Source organism: Prunus persica, chromosome G7 (assembly GCF_000346465.2).
Source record: "Prunus persica cultivar Lovell chromosome G7, Prunus_persica_NCBIv2, whole genome shotgun sequence".
Classification (NCBI taxonomy): domain Eukaryota; kingdom Viridiplantae; phylum Streptophyta; class Magnoliopsida; order Rosales; family Rosaceae; genus Prunus; species Prunus persica.
The window spans coordinates 5,813,061-5,828,314 of NC_034015.1; the positions used below are offsets into that span (position 1 = coordinate 5,813,061).

Genomic DNA, 15,254 nt, shown 5'->3' on the forward strand with positions numbered 1-15,254 from the left:
TAGAGGGTACTGTAGAACATTAAACCTTGGTTAAGGAGGAAAAGTGGATCACTTTAATTTTAAAAGGGTAAAGTGAGAATTGACCAATGTTTCAGAGTGTACGTAGTAATTAAGCCAAAAAATAATAATAAAAATTGCCCTGCCCCTTCTCTAACCTCCTAAGAGCAACTCCACCCATTTGCCCTTAGCCATGGCAAGGGTGGAGCTAGGGCAAGCACTATTCACGTGAATAGTGGTTGCCCTTGCAAATAGTAAATCGTTTCTCCACCCGTTGCCCTTAGCTATGGCAATTACTATTTACTTTTTTGTTTTTTCCTCCTATTTTTTAATGAAAATAATTAATTTGGGTAATATTTTCAGATAAGATTTTCGGATTCCTACGTGTCAACACTATTCATAATCAGATAAAATTTTCGGATAAGATATTTGGATTCAAATTTCAGATTAATTTCAAAGTTCAAATTTCAGATAAATTTTTGGGTTCAAATTTTTGGGTTCAAAGTTTATTATTGTGCCTTGTTTGTACTTTTAATTTTATTTTTATTATGTTTTGTTTGAAGTATGGAATATGTTGAATAAAAAGGTAATTTATTGAATGCTTTGTTTATTAAATAATGAAATGTAATACAAGTCATTATGAATTACTAATAAAATAAAATACATGAATTATAACAACTTTAATAGAAAACAACTAAAATACAAATACATAAAAGATATGCTAACTAATTTAATGGTTTCCATCATTTAACCAATTCGTGTTGCTAGGCCCATCATCCCGGAAAAGTCTTCTTCTCATAACATCCCTTCGTTCTAGCTTCCAAAATTGTTTTGTTTCAGGGGACATATGACTTGTATCCATCGCCATGGTTTTCCGATCCGTCTTGTCCATATCTTTTTTGTGCAAATACTCCCTTTCACGTGCAAACTCAGCATCAAGGGCCAACTCGTGCTCTTGGCGTTTTTGCTCCATTTCTATTCTTATGCCGTTTTGCCTTGCAATTTCCTCCAAAAATTGTGAATTTTGATTGCTTGAATTACCCTTCTTCTTTGCCTTCACGGCCTTTCGGCCAATGGGCCTCGGCTCCTTTTCGATGGGTGAGTCTTGACTCATAGGAGAATCAAGAGGTGAATCCGATGTCATTGAATCACGGAGTGGCGTCTCGTTTAACACAACCTCCGGACCCGTTGGAATAATTACGAAGCGTTTGCAAAATTTCACCACCTCCCAACATTCATGATGGGTGAAACTTTTTTTGCCACCCCCGGTTGCACCGAACCACATTTGTGCTTGAATCATCTATTGAACAAAAAAATGAAAATGCAATAAATATTTAAAATATATTGGATATGCAAGAAATATTAACAACATATTAAAAATACAAGCAATATTAACAAAATATTGAAAATGCAAGAAATATTAACAACATATTCAAAATGCAAGCAATATTAACAAAATATTGAAAATGCAAGCAATATTAACAAAATATATACAAAATATTGAAAATGCAAGCAATATTAACAAAATATATACAACATATTGAAAATGCAAGCAATATTAACAAAATATATATATTAGGAGATTAAACTTAATAACACAAAAATTATAAAATACTTACCTCGTTAGTACGATTTTGCCCACTTCTATAGTTGTCCATCGCTTTTGCTAGGGCATTTCTCCATTTTCCCAACTCTTTATTGAGAATTTTCCACCTACTGGATAATGCCATCTCCGTACGAGTAGACCCCGGAATTTTTTCACAAAATTCGGCATGAATTTTTTTCCACATATGAAAAAATTTCATTTCATTGCCGGACACGGGACAATGACAAATTTGGAGCCAAGCCTCACACAAAGAAACATCTTCCATTGTGCTCCAAGCCCCTCCGGTTTCGATAGAAGAAGCCATAAAAATATGAAATCAAAATGCTAGATGAAAAAGAGGAAAATGTTGTGTAAAAAGAGTAAATATTAGTAGAAGTATAATGAAATGTAAGAGTATTGGTGTTGAAAGTGAAGGGTATTGATAGGTATTTATAGAAAAAAATATCAGAATTTTTTAGAATTTTTTAGAATTTTTTTCATATTTTTTTCACCCAAAAAAGCCTCAGCCGTTGGATTAGAAAGGAGAAGCAGATCGGAAGGCACTGAGCGCGACACGTGGCAGCGTACCGTTGGCGCTGGTGTCAGCGCTGACGTCAGCGCGCGCTGATTCAAAATTTTTTTAGCTGACGTCAGCGTGACGCCAGCGCTGACGTCAGCACCCGCGTTTTGGACCTGGGGCTGGTTTGGCCTTCGGGCTGGCCCGAGTTGGTGGGTCCCACACCAAACCCGGGCCTGGGCTGCACGCTGGAGCGAAATTTTTTTTTTTTTCTGCCCTTGCCTCGGGCTGGGCTCCTTCGCTGGAGCCACTCTAACCATGTGGAGTCTGTCATATGCATGCCACAGCCGGAGAGCTGACACGCCGGTAGACTTTTACTCCATCCCTTCTTCTTTGATTAAACCAAAAATAAAAGTTATTTCTTGGTTACAAGGAAGACAATAGTACAAGAAAGTAGTCTCACTAAGAGAAATGGCTCTGGGTGGTGATGGTGGTAGAAGGAATACAACAGCATTGATCGTCCGTGTCATTCTGGGTTTGTCTGCAAGCTCTCTTCTGTTTCTCCGCAGCCAATCATCCCTGCACCAATCGAAAGTCATCGTCCCCATTGGTTCACTTGGCTTCTTTGGCTGTTTTTCCCCTTCAAGGCAATGTTTATCCTCTTGGGTATGTTTTTCTTTTGTTACTTTAATTGGATTGTTGCTGTTTGGCTTTGAAACTCTCCTTTTATTGATGCCATTATCAATTCTTTTTTTGGGTTTTTTCTTTTTCTTTCTTTGTTGCATTTCTATGTGCTGCTCGTGGGTCAACAGATTATGGACCCACGATTTCATGTCTAACTGCTCTGCTTTCCTCTATACTTTGATGCAAGGCCTTCCAATTCTCTCTGTGTTCTTGTGTTTGTTTCTTTAATTTCATTCAGATTTTTGGTAGTTTGGGTGTTCTTGGTTTGTTGAGCACTTCGATTTTTCTTTTTATCTGGCGTTAATTCGTTTAGTGAAAGCTCCGTTTCTACTTATCTTTTGAATACTTTACCTAATTTGATTGTTAGTGATGCATGCGTATTCAACAAATTCAATCGACCCTTTTCTTCTGTTCTTTTCTTTATTTAATTTGTTTCCTCTTCAATTGTCATAGTTAATTTCCTGCACTAGTACATTTTCTTTATGTATTTCGTTTTCCTCAATCTTCATAGTACTTGAACATAATGAAAGAATTGAAGTTGTTCAATTTTGGTCTGTTTATTTATTACATGGTATTAAGGTTGATGGTTTTCTTTTAGCTTAATTCTTTCTAAATATGTGTATTCTTTTTATGTCTAAGATTTGATGGATACTAGGACTTGGTGTTCTGTCTTCTCATTTTGGTTGTCCAATTTTTATCTTTTCTCCCTTTTGATGTGAAGAATGACATTGCAGAAGATTTAATGGTATTACTTTTACTCTGCAGGTACTACTACTGTGTCCCTCAACATAGGGCGCCCAGCCAAGATTTTTGAACTTGATATTGACTCTGGCAGTGACCTCACTTGGGTCCAGTGTGATGCTCCTTGTACGGGTTGCACCGAGGTAAAGTTTTCTATTGATAGTGAGACTAACATTCTAATGATCATGTTCTCACACTCCAATAAGCTTCCAGAAGGAGCAAAAAAGAAACCTGTCATGTCAGTAGCCAGCAACCCTGGGAACTTTGTGATGGGGAAAAGATGTGTGGCACTTGTGCATGTGCATTTGCAGCCTCGCGAGCATCTTTATAGACCCAACAATAATCTTCTGCAGTGCGAAGACCTTCTTTGCACCGCATTCCACTCACCAGCAAGCCACCCATGTGAGACTGCAGATGACTAATGTGACTATGAGGTCAATATGCTGATCGTGGATCATCTCTTGGTGTGCTGGTCAAGGATTACTTTCCCCTGAAATTCACCAATGGCTCTCTCCTCAGTCCCCATTTGGCCTTTGGGTGGGTATTCCATCAGGTTGTTTGATGTAGAAACGTAAACGCATCAGTTAAAATTATGTAAACGATCAAGCTTGAACGTTAAAACTTATACCATGTTGAAATAATGTCTTGGAACTAAACTGCCTGTCACCTTCTAAGTCTGAGTTAATCATATTATGTTTTCTGTTCGTGTTGTGTGCAGGTGTGGATATGATCAAAAGTATTTTGGTCCGGTCACACCTGCCACCGCCGGAGTCATTGGCCTTGGTAATGGAAAAGTCAGTATTCTGTCACAACTAAGTCGCCTAGGTCTAACAAGAAATGTTGTCGGCCATTGTCTAAGTGGGCAAGGTGGAGGATTTGTTTTCTTTGGGGATGATCTTGTCCCTTCATTAGGAGTCGTATGGACATCAATGCCTCCCAATTCCATGGGGTGAGTAGTCTATATTTGTCCTGTTCACCTTCTCATAAAGCATTATTTCTAGTCTGTACCTAATCCATGGCATTTCCATAGAGATAATAACTTGATGATTTTTATTTTCAGGAAACGCTACTCATGTGGACCAGCAGAACTTGTGTTTGATGGAAAGGCTACCAGTGTAAAGGGACTTAACATGATTTTTGACAGTGGGAGCTCCTACACTTACTTCAATTCCCAAGCTTATCAGGCAATAGTTACTCTGGTGAGAAGGAAACAACAGAGAGCATTCTACTTTTGATAATGATTACTATCTTTTATAGAAAACTAACCATCAATTGGTGTGATCAGGTGAGAAATGATTTAAAAGGAAAGCCTCTAAAGGATGCAACTGAGGATCAATCCCTCCCAATCTGCTGGAAAGGCAGAAAACCATTCAAATTTGTTCGTGACGCAAAGAACTATTTTAAGCCCTTAGCACTGAGCTTTACTAATGCCAAGAATGTTCAGCCGCAATTATCACCTGAAACTTATCTTATAGTTACAGTGAGTGCCCCTATTTTCCCTCATTCTTTCTCTTCATTCATTTACTCCCTTCTGTGAGTATTAGAGAGAATAGAACACTTGAAAAACATACCTAACAAGATCATCATTGTCAGAAACATGGCAATGTGTGCTTGGGGATTCTGAATGGCACTGAAGTAGGACTAGGAAATCTGAATATCATTGGAGGTAACTCATACTAACAGAACAAAAACGTTCTGATTCTTTTCATTTATAATTTCTTTTCTGAGATAGAATTTCATCTTTTACTTCCTTTCTATATACAGATATCACTTTGCGAGATAAAATGTTGATATATGACAATGAGAACCGGCAAATTGGATGGGCTCCTGTAAATTGCAATATGCTTCCCAAGTCCCGAACCGTTGCCATAATTGCAAGATAAAATGTCACTTAAGAGAAAATAGTACTTTTTGTCTATTGCAGAACTTACAAGGTGGCAAATGTAAGTACTGTATATCCCAATACTCAAGAAGTACTTTTTTATCAATAAATTCATGGACTAGTGTTTCCCTGCCTCTAAAGAGGACATATCTACTTCAGTAGGGATCCCTGCTTCTAAAGAGGTGTCCCCAATGCGATCATGAAATAGTCATGATGATAATTAAATGGCTATTGAAATAAACAAAAAATAGTGTTTTCGTTGACTATGATCCAAACAATAGTGTGATCTAACTGTGATCCAAAAAATAAAGTGCTTTTGTTGTTTTCTGCATTTATTATTCTTGTGTTTTATTTTTCGCAGTCTTAGGCTAATATAGTTTGGTGTGACTTCTTAAATGCATTTTAGATAAAACGACAACTACACAGAGTAAAAAGAATAATGCATTAAACAGTTTATTCAATTGTGAGATCATAATACGGAAAATACAACATAAGGTTAATGTCTTAAGTATCAAATTCAAGAAGAAACCAATTCAAACTAACATTAATCTCCTAAACTAGACTCTCCACTGGACCATGTTGTAGAAATCAAGACAAACCGGGCACTATGAGACGTGAAAACACCCGATCCCATTCCGACCCTGGTTCTGTCCAATGCCAGTTGCTCCGGCCTACCCCTCATTCTCACCTGACTCACACTGAAACATTTAATGAGCATAACTCAGTAACTAACAAATAGACAAAATAAACAAAGACTTCAGTTAAAGGCTTTAAGCAGTATGTCTGCTATATGAGAATAATTGTGCTATATGACATGTATGCCTCAATTAAAAAGAAGAAGAAATCAAAATCCTTTTATTCTTTACTCTTTCCTTTTCTTGCTCAAATCCTTGGTACTCGCCTCACGGAAGACAATGCTGTTAACCTCTTGAACAAGTATACATTCCTTGAAACCTTTAAAATTTTGGCATGGTCCATTCACCATGAACCGTTCCTTTTACCTTTCATTGTATTTTTCTACCATAGGCATTTCCGTAGGTCCTGAAACCATTTTAACAAATTCTAAAGTCATTTCCGAGAATTCCCTATTACGGCGAAACATTTACTACTTTCTATCAACAAGAAATCCTGTAAAACATCTTTTGTCTAACAAAAACTATGCATATGCTATGCACTTTACTATGATGTCATGCTCTTAATGTAATCGCTACTTGGAGCAGCCTTAATAACACAATTCAGAAAACACAAACAAACTTTCCAAATCTGTACATAAGCAGCATGCAACTTGGTGATAACCGGTCGTTAACATAACATGAAACTTACAAGTCTCCTTGCTATCCCAGACAACGAGTCTAGTTACTTACCTTGAGTGTCCAAAGCTCACATACCTTTCACAGAGTAAGTTTAACCTATAAAAGTGCACTCATATCATCATATAAGTGAAAGGACCCGCCCCGAATTTTCTCAAAATTCGAGACGAACCCTTTGGAATTCCTGACATCACCCCGATGCCAGGCCCACTTACTAAAAACCGAGACTTCCTGCCGAAATTTCGGCAGAGTCTCCCCTATAATTTGGACATTTCCCAAAATTTCAACCTGCATAAAAACACATTTAATATTTCCAACTGGCAGCATGCACAATATAATTTCATGCAATTCACACAAATGGCCTTTGGCCTTTCAATAATTCCTATCCAACTACCAAACCATTCAAATACCAAATATGACTAACATTTAGTCTGCGGCTGCACCTAATAACCTTAGGCTGCCTACGTACCCTCCTTGAGGGATCAAGCCACACGTAGTTCTTCCCTAAAACCCAATTCCACACTTGGGCGATACCTTATTTCATTTCTTTGTATTTCATATACTCTCCCCATACGCCGGTACAACCAACGCCACGTATGGGGCCTGTCAACACGCCGGATAGCCTACGCCACGTGCGACCATGCCATACTATCATTATATCTCCCCATACGTCGGTACAACCAACGCCACGTATGGGGTCTGTCTCAACACCGGATAACCTACGCCACGTGAGACCTGCACATCATATCACATAACTCCCCATACGCCGGTACAACCAACGCCACTTATGGGGCCTGTCCCAACGCCGGATAACCTACGCCACGCGGGACCTCAACATCATATCACATAATCTCCCCGTACGCCGGTACAACCAACGCCACGTACGGGGCCTGTCTCAACGCCGGATAACCTACACCACGTGAGACCTGAACATCATATTGCAAATCTCCCCATACGCCAGTACAACCAACGCCACGTATGGGGTCTGTCCCAACGCCGGATAACCTACGCCACGTGGGACCTAACTTTCACTTGGTGATACTTGTAGAAATTCCAAAGTCCGAGGAGGTACCTAGAGTAGTGCGTATAGCACTCCAAATTGACATTCTAGACTCTGTTGTACCCTTGTACAACCACATAATTTATATAAATAATTCTAATATTGTGTAACCCTCCACAATCATCTAGCACCCGATAATCCCCTCTAGAAAGGTGAGATTACTCCGGGAGACTCACGGTCAACCAAGGGTCAAACTACCCTAACCCTGGTCAACCGGACCTGCAGAACCCCCGACTTCCAATTTCGGATCCGAAAGTCCCTATGGGTTCTACCAGGTATAGGACACTTGTCCTGCAAGTTTGGTTCAGATCGGACGGTCGGATTTCTCACGATCGCACGATCTGACAGTTAATATAAAATATAAACTTTAAATTATTATTCGGAACATCCGGGGCTCCGATTCAAAATCCGTGAATTCCTACACGATCATAGAAATTCCTAGATTCATATATATTAAATTCGGGACCATCCAACGGTCCCAACCTATCGAACCCGGATAACGCGCAATATGCGAATATCCGTTCGATAGTCAAACGACGTCCGAATTGAGATCCGCGAAATCCTACGCACTCGTGACAACCTAAGGATCTCATCGGAACACAGTGCTAGTTTTCTACAGTGCCCACGCGCCGCCGCACGCGCCGGCAGCGCGTGGGTGCCCAAAGCGATAACGCTTCGCCGGAAAATCTCAAAATCACGGCTCCAAATTCCTACCCCAGGTATAACACCCTATTTGGAGCCACTTTTGTTCTTGGACCTACCCCAAAAAGTGGCCGGAAATGGCCGATCACGGCGGCCGAAGTTTCGGCCGATTTTCAATTCGAAAATCGAGTGATCTAGAGATCGAATCGATCAAAACCCAACCAACAGGCAGCTAGAACAGCTCGAGAGGTTCAAGATCCATACCTGGGTCGACGGAAATGGTGGCCGGAGGAGGGAGATCGACGGCGTTGAAGTTTCGACGACCTCCCGGCGGTTTTCTGTATTTTCCGGCCAGCAACGGCCGCGTCGCCGGCGGGGAATGGTCGGGGAAGGAAGGGAACGTCGTCCCGGTCAGTTTGGTACCGGCCTCGCCCACAGCCGTGGTCGGTGGCCGGAGATACAAGGAGAGAAAGAGAGAGGGCCGACGGGAGAGAGAGAGAAGTCGCGGGAGAGAGAGAGAGAGAGAGAGAGAAAAAAAAAATCTGATTTTATAAAAAATCCCATTTCGAAATATTTACGATTATGCCACTGGACTTCTTTTGACCATATCTCTCTCGTTACAACTCCGATTCGAGCCCACTACGTGTCTGTGAACTCGTCTCAGTACGACCTATCCAAAAATATAAGTCACGGTCCCAAACTCTCTCCGGTTAAAAATATGACTAAAATACCCTTAAATAATTAAATAATTAAATGAGGGTAAAATTTGGGAAAATTTGGGGTCGGGGTGTTACAATAAGTGCATGATTTTAAGAAACACAAAGATGTTATACGGCCCTTTCAAAACTTTTAAACAAAATCTTTTGGCAATGACCTCTTACTAAAAAAATTTGTGATGCCCCTTCTACTGAATTAACAATCAAACATAAATACTTTTCCAAAACTGTTGTTAACAATTTCAGAAAGAATCCTAATTATTTCCCAACCGACAATACTACAAGGGTTTCTAGACTCATACCTTCACACTTGCACAAAACTTCTTTGTAATGAAAAATTACCTTTTCTCAGCTTTTGCTTACTCTTCTCTCTATGGTTACTGTGAAAAGTAAAGATGGAGAAGTAACTAGGGTAAAAGGGTGGGAGGAGGTTTTGAGGTCTCTTTTATAGGTGTTTGGTGGAATATGAGGGCTGGCACGGGAACCATAAAAGTTCAGTAACTTGGCTAAACTTATGACAAGTAACTTCAAGTTCTCTGACTAGGAGAAAAAGAACTTCAAGTCCTGAACCATACCGAAAAAACAGATCACATTTCCATAACATATATATATATATATATGTATTTTTCCTCTTTCCCAGTTTCATAGAGATAATACCTTGATGATTTTATTCTCAGGAAACACTACTCATCTGGACCAGCAGAACTTGGCTTTGGTAGCAAGCCTACAAGTGTCAAGGGCCTTCACATGGTGGTATTTGATAGTGGGATCTCCTACACTTCAATTCCCAAGCTTACCAGGTGAGAACAATAGAGAGCATTCTTGTATGGTTAATTGATAATAATTTTTGTAGAAAACTAACCATCACCAACTCATGTTATCAGGTGGTAAATGATTTGAATGGAAAGCCTCTAAAGGATGCAACTGAGGATCAATCCCTCCCAATCTGTTGGAAAGGCAGCAAACCATTCAAATTTGTTTGCGATGCAAAGAACTACTTCAAGACCTTGCACTGAGCTTTACAAACATCAGGAATGGCCAGCTGCAATGCGTGCTTGGATATTTTCAATGGCATGGAAGTAGGACTGGCAAATCTGAATACTATAGGAGGTAAAAATACTAACATAAGAAAAATCTTCCCACTCTTTATTTTTTGTGTGGATAAAGTCTCATCTTTGACTTTCTTTTTATGGACATTACACGATGTTGGCATATGACAACGAGAACCGGCAAACTGGATGAGCTCCTGCGAATGCAGTAAGGTTCCCAGTCCTGAACCATTGTGTCATATTTGGAAAGATAAAATGTTACCTCAGCAGGAAAAATGTTACAAGGTGGCAAATGCGAGCATCTCCCAATACCAGACAACACATACCGTCCTTGATCCATCTCTGAATCTACATCAGTAGTAGGGAGCCCTAAATAATTCTTTGGCATTCGTTTGGTGTTGCTCCCAAGCGGTATGGCTCCCCACCGGTGTGTTTTTGCAATTTTCTTTCGACATCAAATATTTAAAATTTAAATAATAAAAAATCAGAGTTTTATCAAAGCCAAAACCAATTTTCACAACATAATTCTGCCTCTTATTAGCTATAGCCTACTCTGAGTATTGCCATGAGAACAGGCTTGGAGGAAGCTACGCATATTGGAATGATGCATTCAATTTCTCAACTGGCAACAATGCGCACGAAATATTGGAATGATCAATTACACTTTTTAATTAGAAGATAAAGTCAAACACAAATAACATAGTGATGTCAAGTTAAATTACAGAAAGTGATTTATGTAACAGAGACATTTGATTTCTAAAGCAAATTGCATCACCCTTGTGTAGGAGCAAAATTTACTCCTCAAGTAAACAATCAAGCAACACGTCTTCCTAATTTTCTCCAAAATAGCTAGACTTGATGGCCAAGCCATACATAATAACCCCCACTACCATGTCCATTATGGAATGCTTGCTGATCATAAGAGAAAAACAAGGAACACGGAACATAGAGCCAATACTTAAAATGACATTATTACTGTTCTACTACCATCTACTTGAACACTCACGAGCTTGAGTGTCAGAGTGTTTTCTTGCAAGTAGTCCCCTTTTCCTTATTGTTGGCAAGCGAAAAAGTGTCCAGCTTCTCAACATTGATTACAAGATTACTTGTTGGAGGACCCGAAATTTCAGCCCCAATACCCTAACAAAGTTCTGTTATATTGAGATACACGTTAAGCACATAAAAAATCTAATAGGAAGTTGACCAAACCACTTAAGCTAGACATTCTATTATTCTTGAATCTTGAACTTGTAGGGCTGGTACCATATCCGTTCTTCCTACGTTTATTTGCTTCTGTACTCTTTTTTGCTCCTCATGAGTATAATCGACATAAAATCTCAAAGGGCCGAGAAAATAGGGACACCTGGCAAGGTGGCTCCTGCATCAACAATGTAGACATTGCCTGAAACATATTCAGAAGAGTCGTGTACTAAATAACGAACTAGTGATGTCAATGCTGGATCCGAAGTGCCAAATGTTCTTAAGGGGACAGTTTTCATAGCCACATTGTGTAGCCAGTCTTTTTTCATAAGACCCTCCGTGATTTCAGATCTGAAAAGTCCCGGCGATATTGCATTCACTCTGATTTTGTGTACTCCCAATTCCATAGCCATAACCTGTTAAACTTAATAATAATTAGAACCCTTCACTTACACTACCATGTGCAGAGACAAGTACATGGAAATTTTAACAGTCAAAATGTATGGAAGGAAAAAAAAAAGTGAGACTGAATAGATCAGTAATTCACAATACATTTCCAGAAATTCTCAGAGGCAACAAAAGCAAAAACAAGATAGGTGCGGTAACACACTGGTCAACCAGTGGTCAATGTGACAAATGGCTATTTAACAATAAGCAGGTGCTTATCATCAATTTTAGCTAAGAATTTGAAGTGGAAAAACTAAAAATATTTATTCTACCTTTTGTGTGCCTATGATTCTTATTTCTTATTAACTACAGTTCTCTAATTCTTAAGTTTTTTTCCTTTCCACAAGATAACATTTGATACATCTTCAAATTGCTCTCGGACATTGAATCTTTTTGCTTTTTTCCCCCTTTTTATCAATTGCAATGCCATTTCGACAACACTGTCCTATAAACCATAATTCACAAAGCACAATATTTGGCAAGAACAAGTCATAATTAAAACCATGATGAATCTACAATATCTCAAACAATGCCAAGGCAAAGTTTTGAAAAATATCGACTGAAATTGTATGTGTTTGCCCAGCACGAACTCGAACTGCAGGCCATGAGTTGTGATACCCACGGACCTGCTTAGATTCATTTGGTTGATTGACCATAACCCATGATCTGAACTTTAACCCAACAAGGAACTCAAACAACTGGGGTGAGCCAGAGCTCAAATTGGACTCTGATTAAGCTTCGGTAAAAGCTCAGTAACTTGGCTCAGCCTAAGCCAAATAGCTTCAAGTCATTAACCATTCCCATACAAAAGATAGACCCCATTAAGATGACTAGTTTTCTAGCATTTAAAACAGTGGCGATTAATGAACTAAAAAGACAAAGAATCAAAAGCTTCCTTCAACCAGGAAGGAGAATAGAAGGAAATTTTGAGGGTGTCCCATACGCCTAATAACAATATTCCTTTAGTAGACTGAAAAAGAATTGAAATAATTCTAGGCTCATTTCTGTCCTTAGTCTTTTTGTTCTTATTAAATCCACCCCTTCCTTATTCAAAGATGTTGTAATGGTCTTCTTTATTGCTTGTGTTGAGCAGCACGCACCACCCCCAAGAGGCAGTGCATTCCTTCAAGTTTTTATAATTCAATTATAGGCCAAAATCCAGGCTAAGCCAAGCGGATAAAAAAAAAAGTATGATTCCTTTCTCTTAAGCTATTAACAAAATTATGTTAAGTCAATGGAGATACCTTTGCCAAGGTGTTTACACCAGCCTTTGAACAATTGTATGCTACACCTCCAGGCAAATATCCACGATGAAGACCTGCAATGGAAGATACGTTGATGATTGATCCTCCCTGATCAGCGTCGCGCATGCGTATAGAAACATATTTTGACACCAACCAGGACCCTGTCAAATTTGTCTTGAATACATTATTCCATTCCTCCTCAGACAATTCGAGCGAGGAACTCACATTACCTAAGGAACACAGATGGAAATGAGCGATTATGATACACCAACAGACAGAGGTACAATATGATACCCAAACAGTGAGTCTGTGATAAAGGTCAAACTCTAAATATTAAGACACTAAATTTGGGAGCATGAAATTAATCACTATCTAATGTTTTATAGTGCCTAATGCATATTTTTATCTTTGTTTTCTTATAGAACCTTTTGTATGTTAAAATATGAAAACAACCATCGCTTAAACTCAAATTTTATCCATTTCAAATCATGCATGAAATGACTCCCCAGACATATGCCAACTCAGGTCTTGCAAGAGTGTCTACGAGTGTGGAAGACGCACATTTTCTTTGTCATTGACACACACAGAACGTGCTGGACTAAACATAACCACACAGAAAAGCAAAGGTTTCCCTTGTTTGCATTTGTCATCAACACCTAACTACACTTTCACCTACTTGACTCATCTCATTTGACATCAAGTGCAGGTAGCATGACAAAGAATTGAATCGACATCTTAAACTACCAAAGAACATCAGCATGTGATCATCTCAAACATATCACATTTTACAATACTCAATTATCACATTTTACTATCTACATTGTCCATGGAACTCTGTTTACAATGAAGACCCAGCCAGCTGATACTTGTAGCACTCAAATGGATTCAAGCTCCCAAATAACATATTAAAAATCAGCAATTTTTTATTGTCTGTCCACTTCCCATCATTCTAGAGTTCAACAAGTAGTCAACCAATGATAATGCAAGAAAAGAATACAGATAAACTAAACAAGTCAAAGCATCAGGGAAATCCCAGAACTTGAATTTATGTTTGAATTTTAAAAATGGAAGTTTTGGGTTTTCCTATACAGCCTAAATCTTATTGTTGGTTCTAGTACCTCAATTTATCTTTCTCCAAAAACCCAAGTACAATATACCACATATGTTAAACTTAACACACACAAAACAAGAAACTGCAAAATTTTCTCAGGAACCAAAGACAGAAAGCAAAATCCTAAACAACAATCAAAGCTCACCTCTAACACCGGCATTGTTAACGAGGGCGTCGATGCGCCCAAACGCGTCCCAAGCCTTGTTTACAGACTTCTCAATAGCTGGCCCGTCGGCGCTGATATCGAGCTCCACGGCCACGGCCCTGGAGCTTCCAGGCCCATTCACAGAAGAAGATGAAGAAGATGAAGAAGGCGCGGTGACGGGGAGCTGGTTGATTTCATCACAGACGGATTGAAGGCGGTCGATGCGGCGAGCCGCGGCGACGATCCTGCATCCAGCTTTAGCCAAGTCCAAGCATAACTCGCGGCCGAGGCCAGACGAAGCGCCGGTGACCATGACGACCTTGCCGTGGAGGTGGCGCCATGGCTCGAGGTGGTCCGCGACTTGGTTCGCCATACTTACTCTCAGTCTGTATTGGATTTGTTTGGTGGGTGAGTCTGGGGTGACAAAATGCCCAGGAGGAAAGAGAAGATCCACGGGGTTTGCTGTGGTTTTTACATGTGGAAGTTTTGTTGCGAATCTGGACCGTTGGTGGGTTCTGTATGGACGGTCGAGATGTGGGTCAACTAAAAGGATGTTTGGTAAGGTCGCAGGAGGTGGACTCTTTCGTTGAATTAGGAAGGTTGGCTACTACTTTGATTTGATCAATTTTTATTTTTATTTTGGCTATTTTCTGGTTTTTCAGGTATTAGATTACGTTTTTTTAATGCCGGACTTAGAGCCGCTCTTGAGTTTTCAGATGCTTAGGGTGAAAATTAAAATGAACCGTCTTTGTAGATTCTCGTTACACAAAAATGAAATATTAAACATTTTTGTATATGTATGTATTTTTCTGGTATCAAATAGATGTGTTGGTTTATATATAGCTCACATTAACACATGTAGAAATGAACGTGCACATGAACTTCCTAAGCATGTGTGTATTGATAAGAAATATTTTTGGGAGA

At 39.4% G+C, this 15,254-nt stretch overlaps 2 protein-coding genes across 2 annotated transcripts; one reads left to right on the forward strand and one right to left on the reverse strand.

Moving 5' to 3' along the window:
- On the forward strand, positions 2,417–10,492 carry LOC18771090 (aspartic proteinase Asp1). Its single transcript, XM_020568169.1, is given in 11 exon segments — positions 2,417–2,765; positions 3,549–3,667; positions 3,836–3,956; positions 3,959–4,061; positions 4,243–4,473; positions 4,585–4,723; positions 4,810–5,004; positions 5,118–5,190; positions 5,289–5,467; positions 9,812–9,934; positions 10,019–10,492. Coding segments are annotated over 9 exon segments (1,116 nt in total). The 5' UTR covers positions 2,417–2,749; the 3' UTR covers positions 5,408–5,467; positions 9,812–9,934; positions 10,019–10,492.
- On the reverse strand, positions 10,828–14,778 carry LOC18771001 (3-oxoacyl-[acyl-carrier-protein] reductase FabG). Its single transcript, XM_007202332.2, has 3 exons — positions 14,331–14,778; positions 13,075–13,304; positions 10,828–11,799 (listed from the first exon to the last, which is right to left on the reverse strand). Exons 1-3 carry the CDS (start codon positions 14,701–14,703, stop codon positions 11,521–11,523), a joined length of 882 nt encoding a protein of 293 aa, XP_007202394.1. The 5' UTR covers positions 14,704–14,778; the 3' UTR covers positions 10,828–11,520.